Source organism: Xiphophorus hellerii, chromosome 22, assembly GCF_003331165.1.
Source record: "Xiphophorus hellerii strain 12219 chromosome 22, Xiphophorus_hellerii-4.1, whole genome shotgun sequence".
NCBI classification, from domain to species: Eukaryota; Metazoa; Chordata; class Actinopteri; order Cyprinodontiformes; family Poeciliidae; genus Xiphophorus; species Xiphophorus hellerii.
The window spans coordinates 12,804,968-12,821,114 of record NC_045693.1 but is presented as its reverse complement, the minus strand read 5'-3'; the positions used below and the strand labels follow the sequence as shown (position 1 = coordinate 12,821,114).

The following is a 16,147-nucleotide window of genomic DNA, read 5'->3' as shown; positions in this document are numbered from 1 at the left end:
GTCTGAAAAATGTTCATGCATTTATGCATTTGCATTTATGTAAATCTGATTATTCATAAAATCCCAGATTCTTTCAGAGCAGAGGTCCAAACATTTAAGAACCATCTATTAGAGTAACATCCCTTAAATTCTTTATTTGTACAGCACAGCTGACTGGACCAGTTGTGCTACAGGTCATGCCATGTCCCTGTCCATGTTGCGTGCTATTGCTTAGTGCCAGGGCACATCGGGTGGCACATGGACAGAGGCAATTACCCTTAACTTGGCTGGGGCTTTAAAAGAAGAAGCCAACCAGAAACTGTGCTGGCAAAGCTGCTGATTACAGCTCTGCTGCTGATGTTACATGAGTGGTTCAATCCCAGCTGCATCTCATGATGTTTACTTTGTCTTTTCAGAAGTCTGTATATATATATTTTTGTTCTTTTTACTAATAGAATTTTTTGAGCTAGGAAGAACAGAATAAGGAAAACCACATTTGACTTAACACATCACACTGATGTGGCTTTATTTCTAAGACCACGACATAAACACAATTGTGTGCCATCATATCCTAAGAAAAAAAATAAAAAATCAGGAAGAAAATTGTGTATGTCCACAGGTCTGATTTATCAATAGTTACAATTCACAGATGCTTGAAGTCGCCACAGTTATTTGTTCAAACAGCTATTTGCAAGATAAAGCATAATATCAATGTCCAGACATCTTTGGTTCAGAAATGGGATAGGTTATCTCTGATGGAAAATTCCAGCAAAATACTTTGCGACGTTTGCATAAGAATACCCTAGCCATGTTTGCATTTTAAGGGCAATGCTACAAAACAAATGACTTATGACTTTGAAGACAGTGAAAACAAATCTTTCAAAAACATTAGCACTGCTTTTTATGACATTTAACTAATAGAAATAAGTTTGGTACTCCAAACTGGTCTAGAATAGTTAAAAAAGAATGCCCCTGACAGCGAGACAAAAGATTCATTTCTACTTTTATGCAGTATATCTAAATATTTGGTTTCAACTTATGCATAATTGTATAGCAAACAGTATTTGGTCTTGTTTTAATCCTTAGTATATCTCAACAAACATTTACCAGTATTGAGTTGTAAGAAAATGAAACCATTTTTTAGTATCCTTTTGTCCTTCTTATCTTGTTCAGATCTACCCTGCGGCAGTGGAACTCATGCAGGTCATAGAGGAGTTCATCCATATTGTTGGACTGGGCATGAAGGATTTCCACAATGCCTATCTGATGACCGGAAACTTGGGTAAGAATCAACTCCCTTTCCCCCTCCCATACCCACTGCCTTTGAGTTCATTTCACCACTTATCTCATCTCGATGTGGACACATAATCCCAGCGCTCCGCTGTCTCTCTGAGTCAATTTCCCCACCATCATTAAATTAGGATAAATGGTGAATGGTAAGGTTGAAGGGAGTAAAATTACTGCAAATCAATAATCTTAATTAAAACTGATCCTGTGGTCTCAGTGTGCTAAATTCCTATGACACCGACAATTCCAGTTTCACAAAAATAAAGGAGAGAAGGAACTCACTAAAAGTACTTACAATGCACATTTATTGTTTCAAATGTTTATTTCAAGAGTAACATAACATATTAATTGTGTATTTGAAGTTGAAATAATCGTGTCTGACATGACACTGCCATGCAGCTCTTTGAGTAAGGCTTGATTAGCACTTTGTACCCTGAGGCATGTTTTTTTTCTGTAGCGCATCATCACAAAAAACACTCTTTGTCTGTTCTTTGCAACATTCTTAAAAAACATACTATGCAAGTTACTGATGAAAGGCTATTAAATTGGAAGTGAAATTATCAACGTTATTCTTTGCAGCTGTAATGGACTTTTCTGCTACACTGATTTTTGTCTTTTTTACATCTCCTCTTGTTGGTCTCTGGAGTCTGACTACAGAGTTTATGTAATATTTTATTTCCGTGGAGTTCCTTTGTGTTCTTTTAATTTCTGTTGCATAGCATCTTGGAAAATTTAAAGTCCCTGTGGTCTCATTTCATTTCTTTCCTTACAATGAATGGTGTCTTACTAGAATGGAATAGGAGAACTGTGGTCTAGACTCATTCATGGACGCGAATGCATACATTTACTGTGTGGCTTTAGGAGGGTGGATTCTTACTTGTATTCCTCACAATAGTTCACTACGTGAAAGGGAAGGTGTATGATTTCCATAACAATGAATATTTAGCTCCCTAAAACAGCATACCCTGTCATTCACTGAACATATCAAAATTACACTATGAATCTGTGTGAGTCAAATTAACTGATTTAAACCTGGAAATGAAGCTCAAGAGCTCTTCATAATGCTAAGCATTAGAGAGTTTTTATTATTTTTATGTAACAATATCTCTGCACTTTTGTTTAAATGCATCTCTCTTTTTTCTATTTGTGGTCGTGTCATTTTGCTAACAAATAACCATCAACATATGACCTCAATGTTAAGCTGTCTCCAAACCTACTAAACATTTTTCGAAAAGAGTAATTATCACGAAGAAGTGGAGGGGGTATGAAAACTGTTTACAAAATAGTATTTAGTTATATTATTGCTTTGCGTCTGTATTACAATTTGATCAGACCAACTATCCATTACAGGGACAACACAGACAAAAACAGTTCCATGCTCACATGCTTAAATGTTTCATGCTCACATGCTCAAGCATAAATTGCTCACATGCTTGAGTCTCAGGTTAAAAAATATATGTATGTTTTTGAACTGTGGGAAGAAGAGGAAGAGTATTCAAAGAAAACTCATTAATGCACAGGGAAAATTCTAACTTCACTCATAAATATGTTTGCCCTGCATGGGATCTGAACAGCGAAACGTCATCAAGTTTACACTTACAATACATATTACTTGTTTCATACAATGGGCAACCTGAAAATAATATTCGGGGAGGTGTTGATAAAGAATCTACGTTACATTCAAAATAAATTCAAAATACAGTATTCAAAGCTTAAAATAAGCTCAAGCATAAAATTCAGCCATGTACTGTGCAATAAACTGATTGCTTTTTTTGCTTTTTCAATTTCAAAAATATTGCATCATCTAAATGTTGTAGTGAATTGTTTACTGTAAAATGTTTTATTTTACAAAACTGAATAGATAAAAGAAACTGGATGATATTGAAAGTCTTCTTCATGTTTCAAACTCCTGTCAGTATCATGTGAACTTCCCAGACAAATATATGTGAATGTTAAGAGCACATGAACATTATTTGTAGGCCCAAACCTGGCAGGCTAGTGAAAAACAATATATTTTTCATTTGGGGTTAATGATGCAGCAGTAAGTTATTTTCAAAAGAAAAGTTGACATTACTGAGGGAAATTTCCCTAGTCATTGGTTAGAAATTATTATTTTGTTTTGTAAATATGTATATCTGTCTAGAGTAATGGAAAATGTATCACTATCCCTTAAGGGTTTTTCAAATTATATAGTTTCACAGTCAATGTATTTTCTTGGGATTTTATGTAATAGATCAAACACAAGCAGTGTATAAATGTGAAGTGGAAAGAGAATATTACATGGCCCTTCAACTTTTTATTGTTTTAATTTTAATAAAAATCTAAGATGTTTGGCATCTGGAAAACATCAATGAACAAACAGTCTTATGAAGTCCAAGAGATAAAGCAGAAGTCAAGGATAAAGTAGTGGAGACACTTAAATCAGATTTAGGTCATAAAACCAAATTCTTCCACAACTAGAGAACTGATCAGTTCAAGAGAAATGTCTTGGGAGTGCAGGCCTGTCCTTAAACAGAACCTTTACTAGAAAATAAAATTGAATACAATCCAAATACAATTCTTAGAAGTTTTTGGTGGTAGTGAGACCAAGTGTAAAAAAAAGATTTGTTAATAACTTTGCATGGCATTTTATCTAGAAAAAGTACTCAATCTACCAAAATGAGTCCTGGTAATTCATGGACATAGAGGTCATTGTATGTGGTTAATTAATATATACTGGGATACATTGTACACATTAGAAGACAAATATAATAATTTCAGCTCACACCAATATATTCTCACAGTGGCCATTTTGATTAGAGCAATGGGTGGTTTTGTGGATCCATTGGTGAGAGCCAAGTGAGAAGCATCTGGCTGAGTAAGACATTGCTGTATCATTTTGTCACGTATTTATGGCAGCCTCTTGACTCCCAGATAAATAGTAGCTGCCACTTCTGTCCCATCTTCTGCCCTGCTACTTTTAGCTAAATAACCTTGATTGCAAAAGACTTTTCGTCCAGCAACTTATTTTCACTGCTTAAAACATTTAGAGCACATAATAAAGCATAAGACAACTTAAAAAAAGATAAATGGTGAACATACAGTGCAACCTAGCTATATTTGTTTTATTTTGGTTTAAAAAGTTTTGTCATTAATGTTAGTTACACAAACAGACAAGTAATAAACCCCTTTTTTAATCACTATGTTTATTATGTTTAGGTATAATGAAAAGGATCTAAATAAACAAAATTAATATGAATATTTTGCACTGAACATATAAATACTGTGACTTGCCTTATTAAGCTTCCAAACACAATATGACAGATGCAAAACATTTCATTAACTTGTAGAATTGCCTAAAAGAAACATAAAACACAGCTTTCCTAGGATTTTGTTATTTTCCATTGTGTGCCCTGTGACTAACACCACAAGCTCAAATAAACACGCTCTTACCACCACTGCTCTCAACATCTGGCACTAGGAACAAGCCTCCTGGTGCTCGCTGATTTCATGCTCACTATAGGATCATCCCAAATACACAGGGACGCCTCCACTATCACAGATTCCCCTCAATCATGGAGTCGTGCCAGGATATAAATTGTACTACCAGAACAACACAATGAACAATGGAGTTTTTACATCAATGGTAGGATTAGCCAGAGCTTCCCTCTTGCTGAGCCACCACCTGACTGGGGCCTGATATGATAGCAGGTAGAAAACAGTTCAGCTTTGTCCTCCTCCCTTGTAAATTTAAAGTCTTTTATTTGTTAATCTGGGGTATTTTTTCTTGTTATTGCCTCAATACACAAAGGTTTTTGTTTTTTTTTAGCTTTTCTGCAGGCAGATGTGAGAATGAGAGTTGTTTAATGAGATTACTTGTCGTCCAGTTGTGATGGGCAAGTTTTAAGTTTGATTTTAGACTTTCTGTTGGATTTGCAGGTTTGTCTAAAGTGAATCTTTGTACAGAAATAAAAAGTACAATGCTTGGCAGGTTTTTGCTTATATTTGCTTGTTTCTTTCTATGCTTTGTATGAAATGTGTAAGCAAAAAGACTGGAATGTTTTCACTCCTATTTTTATCTGGTTTAACTGCTCATGAAATGATCTTTAGACCTATATATACCCTGGAGAACATATGTAATCTATATTTATTTATTGGTTTCTGCAGTGGCCAGCATCCAGAGACTTCCAGCCGTGTCTGTGATGACTGACATCAACTTCCCCATGAAAGGTCGTAAAGGCATGGTTGACTGGGCCAGGAACTCGGAAGATAAAGTGGTCATCCCAAAGGGCCTCTTTGTTTCCCAGTCAGCAGGTATATCACTGAACACATCCAGTATTTTATGGAGCTGCATCCAAATAATTTTATTCTACAAGACTCAAAGCCATACAGACTGTCTTTATGTGTAAGCCTGATTTTTTACTTTAAATAAACATTTACAGAAATGTAAAAAAAAAAAAAAAAAAAAAACCTTTATCAAAGATCCATCAATCCTAAGCAGAATTGTTGTTTTAATGTAGGATTGCACATGTTTTGAAGTTTATTGAATACGTAACAAAACAAAAAAAAGTTAACTTGCTTGTTCTTTTTCAATCAAGAGTTTGTTTCACTTCTGTTATGGCATGAATTCAAAATCTGCAGCTGCCACTTCATATCCCAATCCAAAACCAGGCAAAATTGTCAACAGGTTTAATCAGTCTTATCTGTTGTGAATCAAACATAACAAAGGAAATTACTGATTGAGACTCTGAGTCATATGCAATCCCAGCTACTTTAGTCCAGAAAACAGATTCCATAGAAAGCAAATGTTATACAAGCATGAGTCATGTTTTGCAATTTTTTAAACCTTATAGAAAATGTGTCTTCTTTTTTTTTTTTTTTAATCAAGCTGGTAGAACAGGTGTATCAAAATAAATCATGAATACAAATGAATACAAAAATAGATTAAAAATAAATAAATAAAAAAAATATCTTTAAACTCGTAACCTGATTTTCCATTTTATATTTCAGACATGGAAGGATCACCTGTGTTCATTTTGGGAACTGTTCTCTACAAAACTCTTGGACTCATGCTACCTTCACCAAAGTAAGGGAAGCACAAACACATGCCCACACACGCACACACATGCCTACATATCGTAACATATGATATTATAGTACTCATGCATGTAGTAATATAGCTTATAATGTATGTGTATATATATAAATATCTATATAGATAGACATATATATCTTTACTTAGAAGGAAAAAGAGATAGAGAGACAGAGAGAGAGATTAAGCAAAGCTAAAGAAGAAAGTTAGAGGACTTTGTTGGCTCTAATTTAGGAAATTAAACACATTCACTGTAATGGGGAGTATATTGTTAATTAGGACCGACACAATTGTCTTGAAGAGCTGTAGGGTGGGCCATATAACCATCAGATCAGTGCTTCAAGACAACAATTCTTTGGCACTGATATCGAAGGACAGAGCGGTGATTCCAGGACATGTCAACACAGCTGTGCAGTAGAGCAGCAGCAGCAGCAGCCCTCGGTGTCTGTGTGAAAACCCATAATGGGCCACTTCAGATTGCCCTTTCCATACTGACATGGGGATAAGCTTATCAAGAAGGGACTGTTAGAGTTGAATAGTTTCCATTTGTCACTTTTGAAGCATGCAAAGCTTTGACAAAACAAGTAACTTTTGTAAAACTAAATGTCAGAAGTTTAAGTGTATTCTGGATGGAGCAATTTTGTTCATTGAAGTCCATTTAGAATTAAGTCTTGAAAATAGAGTTGTTTCACAGGCAAAAGGCAGATACAGAAAAATACTGGAAAAAAGGAGTAGCTCCACTGGTCTTTTAGCTCAACTTTTCTTTCAGTATACTGGTCTTATTATCAGTTAAAAATGTTCTGGAAACCTTTTGTTCTTTATGAAAACAATAAAAGTAAAGCAAAGTTTTAAAAGCAGAATTTTTTAAAACACATATTATGGTTTGTTGTTTGTGATTCTTGCTGAGCTTTACATAATTGCTTTTATTGTTGACTACAGAAAGAAGATAACTTATATAGATTCACAAAAATGTGCAAAAACACTTGCTTTGAAATACTCAATACCAATAAGCAATTTGGCAAAAAGAAGCAGCAAGAGGGATTTAGTAACAGCATTTATGAATCTGTGTTTTTTACTCAGGAATCTCACTGCTGTGAACTCCAAGGTTATTGCTGTGACTATAAGACCTGAGCCCAAGGCAACTGAGTCCCACCTGGAGATTGAGTTGGCTCACCTGGCAAATGTAAGCACCGCAGTAATTTTGAACCATGTTAACGGTTATAATTTCATTGTCCATTTCTAGGGTGGAGTGATGATACAAGTAATACCTAAAATTAATTTCAAAAGTAAGGATAAAAATTGGTAATTAATTTAGAATAAATAACCACAATTTTAGCTGGAAAAAAGTATTTTTGATGAGAAGAGTGGTCAAATACACTGCCTGGCCAAAAAAAAAGTCGCCACCAAAAAATGGTCACACTCTCTAATATTTTGTTGGACGCCTTTAGCTTTGATTACAGCCCGCATTCGCTGTGGCATTGTTTCAATAAGCTTCTGCAGTGTCACAAGATTTATTTCCATCCAGTGTTGCATTAATCTTTCACCAAGATCTTGTATTGATGATGGGAGAGTCTGACCACTGCGCAAAGCCTTCTCCAGCACATCCCAAAGATTCTCAATGGGGTTAAGGTCTGGACTCTGTGGTGGCCAATCCATGTGTGAAAAAGATGTCTCATGCTCCCTGAACCACTCTTTCACAATGTGAGCCCGATGAATCCTGGCATTGTCATCTTGGAATATGCCCGTTCCATTTGGGAAGACAAAATCCATTGATGGAATAACCTGGTCATTCAGTATATTCAGGTAGTCAGCTGACCTCATTCTTTGGGCACACAATGTTGCTGAACCTAGACCTGACCAACTGCAGCAACCCCAGATCATAGCACTGCCCCCACAGGCTTGTACAGTAGGCACTAGGCATGATGGGTGCATCACTTCACCTGCCTCTCTTCTTACCCTGATGCGCCCATCACTCTGGAACAGGGTAAATCTGGACTCATCAGACCACATGACCCTCTTCCATTCCTCCAGAATCCAATCTTTATGCTCCCTAGCAAACTGAAGCCTTTTTTTCTGGTTAGCCTTACTGATTAGAGGTTTTCTTACGGCTACACAGCTGTTCAGTCCCAACCCCTTGAGTTCCCTTCGCATTGTGCGTGTGGAAATGCTTTTGCGTTCACAATTAAACATACTCCTGAGTTCTGCTGTTGTTTTTCTTCGATTTGATTTGACCAAACGTTTAAGTAATCGCCGATCACGATCATTCAGGATTTTTTTCCGACCACATTTCTTCCTGGAAGACGATGGTTCCCCACCATCCTTCCAGTTTTTAATGATGCGTTGGACAGTTCTTAACCCAATTCTAGTAGTTTCTGCAATCTCCTTAGATGTTTTCTCTGCTTGATGCATGCCAATGATTTGGCCCTTCTTAAACAGACTAACGTCTTTTCCACGACCACAGGATGTGTCTTTTGCCATGGTTGTTTAAGAAATGAGGAGTTACTCATTGCATCAGCTGGGGTTAAATAACTTGTTGCCAGCTGAAAGATAATCGCCTATGCAGTACTTATCCAATAGGAGGCTTGTACCTATTTGCTTAGTTAAATCCAGGTGGCGACTTTTTTTTGGCCAGGCAGTGTATGTCTATGTAATGTATTACATTTGACCATGTTTGGATAAGAGAAAATCAGCAATTAAATCAGACTTGTGCAACTATTTCTTGTTTTTCATTCAATTGATCCATGTTAAAAAATGAGTCATTCAGACAAATCTGTCAAGGCTTAAAATTAAACAGCTTTCATACTCATGATTAATACTGCACATGTAAACTTTTCACCAGCACTGTAGCTTGAAATTGAATGATAAATCCCATGCATTGTTTTTAGATATGTGACCACTGATTTCCACATTTCATATGCTTGTTGTTATTTAAACAGATGTTTGATATTTCTTTATTGAATCTTCTACAAAGATCACATTGTCCATTGCCTTCCTTTAGGAGAGACACAGTGTCGGACAAATGGCTTGATAATTAATTTGTGAGCACAGAGTGTCTGGAGCTGCAATCAGTTAATTACAAGGACAGTTCCTTTTTATGGTCCAGATCTTTTTTATACATCTTAGACATAAAGCACAAGTAAATCTGAGCGCGTCATCAAATGTGTCTCTCTGTGCGGTGCTCTGATAGTGCAAACCATGGCCAAATTTATGGTTTCTCTGATCCATTAACTGTATTTTTAGAAGACTAACATCAGACAAACACACAAGTATGTAATAATGATGGTGTTGTGATGATTAAAATGATTAGTTATCTTTGTGACTTACTAAGATTTGTTACACCTTTCTTGTATTCCAGGGAACAATGAAGCCGTACTGTGCACTCTGGGACAGCACCATAATGTAAGTGGGCATGCGATAATCTAATCCATATGAGTGAACATATCTTAGATACAATATGATGCACCGCAATAAATTAAACAGTTATACAGTTAAGCAAAAAATGTTATGTTATGTTTGTTGAGACGCCCACCTATTCATGTGGATTTATTTTATGGGATTTTTTTTTCAATGTCCCTGGGTGAGTTTTGTTCAGGCACTACAGCTGCAGTGTTCCTCTGCAGTAATTGCCACCATGATTTCTAAAAGACATGAGTCACACTTGAGTTATATGCTCACTCCTGAAAATCATAATCGTAGAGAAATCAGGTTTTGTTTTTAATGGTGTCATATTCTTAAGCAATAAAGAACAACTGCAGATGTAGAAAGTGAACAAATAAGCAGCAGGTGTTGATATAGATATCTACTTGATTAAAAGAGTGCTAAAGCATCAGTCCTGCATTGCAATCTAAATGTATTCAATATTTACACAACTATTTCCCAGTGAAGTTTGTCACACTTCAATGTGTTATATTGGGATTTTATATGACAAACCAACACTAAGCACAGCATAATTGTGAGTGAAAGAAAAATGTAAATGTGCTTTTCAAATTATTTACAAATAAAAGCCTAAAAAGTGTGTGGTGCATTTGTATGCCCCCAAAAATGAAATCCAGTGAAACCAATGGCTTTTAAAAGCCTGTGTGTAATATAATTTCAGTTTAAATACTGCTGCTCTGTGAAGGCCTCAGGGGTTTCTTACAAAACATTAGTGGAAAATGCAGCCTCATGAAGATCAATTCACCCCTCAGACATGTCAAGGAGAGAGCTTTAAAGCAGGCAGAGAGGCCCATGGTAATTCCAGTGAAGCTGTAGAGATCCACAGCTCAGCTGGGCAAATCTGTCAACTTGATAACTGTGGAGTCATGCACTTTTCTGTGGCAGGGACAGGGAAGCAGAGTTGATTTGGAAGATGGATGGAGGTAAATCCAGGTTGACAGAGAACATACAGCCACCAAAATAATGTTATGCAGAGGTGTCCAACGTCAGTCCTCAAGGGCCAGGATCCAGCATGCTGTTGTTCTCTCCTGGTTCAACACACCTGGGTCAAATGATGGCTCATTGGCAGGCTCCTGCAGAACATTGACATGCTGAGGAAGTAATCACTACCACTAAGAAGAGAACTAAGACATGAAGGATACTGACTCTTGGGGAACGACTGATGGAATGGTTTAGATCAAAGCATATTTAGGAGTTAGAATGAGACACTCAAAGACCAGACCTGACTTCAATTAAGAATCTGTTCATATGTTTATAAATTTGCTCCTTGCAGTCTGACTAAACTTGAGCTATTTTGAGAGGGAAATTGTTTTATTGAGACGTGTCATAAAGACATGCCTTAATTTCAGCAAAAGGTAGTTTTATAAAATACTTACTCAGGATGGCTGAAAGCAAATGCACCCCTCTCCCTTCAGATTACGTATTTGTAGATTATGTTGAAATGCATGATTCATTGTCCTTCCACTTATCAAATAGAATACATTAAAGTTTGTGATTGATATGAATAATCTGACAAGGTGCTATAAACACTAACACTTTGTGGTACTTTAACTGTACTTGGCATTGTGGTGATGCTCAAGTGGCTTATGGTTCTTTCTTTGCCACTTGATTGGTTTTGTTTCTCTGTTGCCAGTGTTCTCCTCATCCTATCTCTTCACGCTACACTAAAAACTAGAAACAGTAAGTGTCTGGTAGCCTCTAGTTAAAATTTGTTCACACAGGGAATCAATAGTAGGACACTAGAGAGCAAGTAAACTCTGGTGGAGGTTGGAGATAGAAGTAAGAAGCTGGGTTGTATGAGTAGTTGGCCTCTCTAGGCAAAGAGAGATAAGGCCATCCTCTAAAGGACAAACAGCAGAAGAGGCTGATTGAACTGTTGCTAGGAAACTGAGGGTAAATATTTTTTAGTACAATGACAAACATAATGCAGGGCAGATGAGGGTGGTAGCTCATAGGAATGATGGGTAGGTAAAGAAGACTTCACCTAACACCAGAGCAGAGCTTTGGTGTTAGGTATCATGTATTTTGAAGAGGTTTATCAGTTAATGCTGTTTTGGTTTTTCTTTTTTGCTTGATATAGCCAAATAGCATAACCCATTTTAAGGACATAGACCTGGTGAGCAGGTCCAGACCTTGACATTTACCACCCTGCAACTGTAGGATGCCTCCTTGCTCCAACAGACCTAAAATAAATAAATTCCATTATCAGCATGACACTCAACTCTATAGATAGTTTTTAAAGGAGTAATTCATTTGATTCAGATTTGTTGGCAAATGTATGCATTTTGAAGCATTGTAGCTCTTAAGGACTGGACTTGGGAATAGCAATACCATCATTCGCTATTATGACCTGGAAAAATTGTCATCAGATTGGATACAATAAACAATTTAAGACCAAAGTTGGGAACTTGGAAATGGGGTGTAAATGGTGAATGCAATGGAAATATATTCACATTTTCAGATAGCTGTTATTTCACTCGTAGCCTCTAGTTAAAATAGGAACTCATACCATTTACTTACCCTTGAATCACAATGAATTTGCTGGAGCAAAGACTTGTCTTGACTTGGACATCCACCCTAAAGAATCAAGACCTGATTAAAACCTTTAACCTGGGACTTGGGTTTCATGAATAATCTTTCTCTCGTGTAAGGAAGTCTGCAAGTGTGATTATTTAATTAAATATTATTTTTTTGTTCCTCCAAGTTACACCAAAAAAATAGTTCTTATGATAACATTACACACACAGCACAGGAGAACTGCTGCGATGAATTGCGTGTGTCAAGTTTGTTTGTTGGCATGTGAAAAGGGAAACTCAGATTTTTTTATTTTATTTTTTTTCCAGATTTTTGGTATTTACTGCTTTATAGCAGCTGTTCATCTTAGGTGTACCTTTATGATGACAACCACACCAATTTGTGTCTCAAAATGAACTCTGCATCAAATGATTTTGATCATTTCGAAACAAAATCATCTAAAAATTTCTCCAGTTTTCTTTGTTTTAACTGGTCAACTTGCTTCACTAAAATATGCTTCCAGTTCTTCAGTATAAAACCACTCCCTGTTTGATTCATTCAGATATTGGACATAAACTGGTGTTCTTCTAATTTCCTTTGGGCATACAAAATGTGTCATGTACAGTATATGCTAATTATGAATTGAATGTCATGTAAAAGATGAAGATATTAAAAGCATGTCAGTTAAAATAGGTCTAGAAAAAATGGTCAATTTATAACCTACAGTATGTTAAAACAGTGCAGACTAGATGGCATATAATGTGAAAATTGCAATTTACTCAATATAGACTTAAACTTAAAAAAAGGTTTGTGACACTATTGTAAATAAATATATATTTTATTTTCATAATTGCCAGTTTTGTGCTTAGATTAAAATGATTTAAGATTAATTATTTCAAAACATCACTGTGACACATTTTAAGGGAATTGCCAGTTTACTGAAATAAACAAAACCAAACTGTAAAGGATATTTGTATCAAGTATTAAATCATTTTTCCAAAGATATAATTTAGTAGAACAAACTGTTTCTCATTATTTTTGCTAAATTGTAAGCACAGCCATAGACAAAACTGGTTGGTAAACAGTTCATGATGGAAATATATCTTTAAACAGCATTTGATTTCAGCCTGCTGTTCCTCTCGTACAGCCTTTTAGGGCAACTGGTCTATTTTTGAACTGCAAAGGTACAACTAGGACAACTCTGCTCCATTCTCTTAATAATTTTCACAACCCATATGCTTCCAGATCAGCATTTTTTCTGATCTGCATTAAGTCATTTTAATCAGAGTGCTGCTGAATGACTCTGTGGGACTATAATCATCTTCATTTCAAACACTTGGCTCTGCCCATTACCCAATGGCAAGCACTCTCAAGAGTCGATGATGGGACAATGCACCATCTGTCGAACACGTTGGTTTAAAAGAAATTAGGGTGCTCTTTGGAACTATTGGCAAAGGAAAGTTGTGGGGAAAAAATTGAATGGTGGATCACTATGACAATGCCCAGTTTTATTTAAGACTACGAGAGCTTAAAAACTTTTAAAATTGTTTTAATTAGACTAATTTCAAACCAACAAAGCTGTTATTTTCATGACTAAAAATAGGTTAAAAATTAACATATGAAAAAATAACATTTAAATTCAATTGAAAACCACAATATAAAAGTGAGTCACAAATTATATGTAAATGTAATTCATAAACATTCATATATTTGTATTCATAACAAAATTATTTTACATTAATACTGTTAATGGAAACAATAGGTGTTCTGTAAAAAATAAAAGTCCTAATGAAATGAATCTTATGTATATTATATTTGTAAATAGTTTAAAATGTTATGGCATATGCTGAAATAATTTGATTTCTTTAATTAAACTCTGTATTGTGTCTTACTGTGATGGTGAGAAAAACAAAGCACATGGATCATTCTGAGAAATCCTCCCACTTTTTTAATATACTCCTGAAGTCAGCAGCTTTACAGCAAGAACAGCAAACACTTCAAATACACAACCTTTTATTACATTTTAAATGTCAATGTTTTCTGCTCTCAAGTGGATTTAAGAGTATCAGCAGCCCACCTCTGAGGAGATGAAAAACTAAATAAATTAAAACACGATTTATATCACTGTAGAAGAAATTGATCAGCTCCTTTTTTAACATTTTGCTTTTTTTGCCTTTTTTTTACAAAAAATATAACATCTTCTAAGTGAGTAACTTATGCCTAAACTGGATTATATGCCTAAACTGGATTATATATTATATTATGTATGTCACATTTAATACTGCTGCTGTGAGGATTCATTAATCTCTTAAAACATGTAACACCAAGGAACAGTTTTGTTTTATAAATGTTAAATGTTTCACTTCATCTGGTCTTCTTCTGTAGCTGGATAACTGTAGCATCCTCTGAATGCCTGTAATCAGTGCATAAAAACTCACCTCACTGTGTGACATTTTGAGCTTTAGAAATCATCTCTCAGATTATTAAGAAGCGTCTTATTTGAAATGTCAAAGAGAATAGAATTACAATTTACCCCTGGGACAACTTTTTTTTGTTAAATCAACTTCTTCCAATATGTTTTTCTTCTTTCACACATCTATAATACTTTTTGATATATTAGTGTGTGTTTCTTTTGAAGGGAAAGACGGTTCATGTCATCGATGTATTAACATTTAAAATAAACATACTTCCAATGCGCATAAGGTTCATGCAAAAAAAAAAAGTTCAACAAGTGTTTTATATTAATATCACATCTGTGAACATTTTCAGTCCCATATAAATGATATAATGAGACAATATCTCATAGTAATGAGATACTATCTCATAATTATGACTTAGCTACCTCATAATAATGTGATAGAATTTTATTTTTTATGAAATAGCTAAGTCACTATAATGACATAGCAAAGTCAAAATTGTAAGATAAAAGTATTTTATTTTTTTTAGCAGCATGGCAGAAATTAGCTACCATAATAAATAAAAATTTATAGGTTGAAAAAACTACACTAAGGACTTCAATCATTTTGCAAAACCAAGCAGAAACACAGAACTGGAGCAAATAAGAAGTACATGACAGTCTGGCTGGAAACAAAGAAAACGTCAGGGTATTTATACACTTGGGTAGCTAATGACTAACAGCAGGCAGGTGTTGATAATTAACTGAAGCCAGGTGAAAAGAGAGAGCAGAATGAAAGATGGACCATAAACCTGGGAACGCACTAATGATAACACAACAAGACAGAGGATGGAAATGAGTGACTAAAGCAGAAAACTAAACATTTGAAACAAAAACCATAGAGTAGAAAGTTTCGTCATCATGCAAAAACTAACAATAATAATAACGGAAACATGATGACAACTTAGAACGTGGTAAGCAAAACCAAAGTAGATGTGGTAACCTTTTCAGGCATCTTTCACTGTTTTCTTCTTGAGGAATCAAATCATGTTTTTCATTAATATTTAAAAGATGGAAAGCAGCAGGCGCAGCTTCAGGTTCCACAAACATCTGGAGAACTTGGATTCGAGCCAAATAGGCAACAACAAGCACTGCCATGCACTGCAGTTCATAAGAACCTAAGCTCTATATTGCAACATCAGAAGATATAAAAGTCATATTCTTTGTTTGATGAGCTGAAATTCAAATCACAACCTAATAACGGATTAGAAATATGAAGACAAAGATTTCTTCTTTAATACTAAATACTAATTATCTATAATCCTGAGTGAGCTGTCATTACAAATAATGTATTTTATTCTAAACACTGATTATTTCTAATAGGGCATGTCATTATCATGGAATGATACCAATATGTAAAAATACAAATTCATCTGTGTTCACACAAAGGATTAAAACAGCATATA

General features: G+C 35.3%; 1 protein-coding gene across 7 annotated transcripts in view; it reads left to right on the top strand.

Moving 5' to 3' along the window:
* adgrb3 (adhesion G protein-coupled receptor B3) overlaps window positions 1-16,147 on the top strand; it is a 126,786-nt gene that overhangs the window by 80,230 nt on the left and 30,409 nt on the right. For all 7 annotated transcript variants that reach the window (XM_032552935.1, XM_032552933.1, XM_032552931.1 and 4 more), the window contains 5 exons: window positions 1,153-1,261; window positions 5,413-5,559; window positions 6,256-6,331; window positions 7,418-7,520; window positions 9,693-9,736. In XM_032552935.1, coding sequence (XP_032408826.1) covers window positions 1,153-1,261; window positions 5,413-5,559; window positions 6,256-6,331; window positions 7,418-7,520; window positions 9,693-9,736 — 479 coding nt within the window. The remainder of the gene's footprint in view (window positions 1-1,152; window positions 1,262-5,412; window positions 5,560-6,255; window positions 6,332-7,417; window positions 7,521-9,692; window positions 9,737-16,147) is intronic.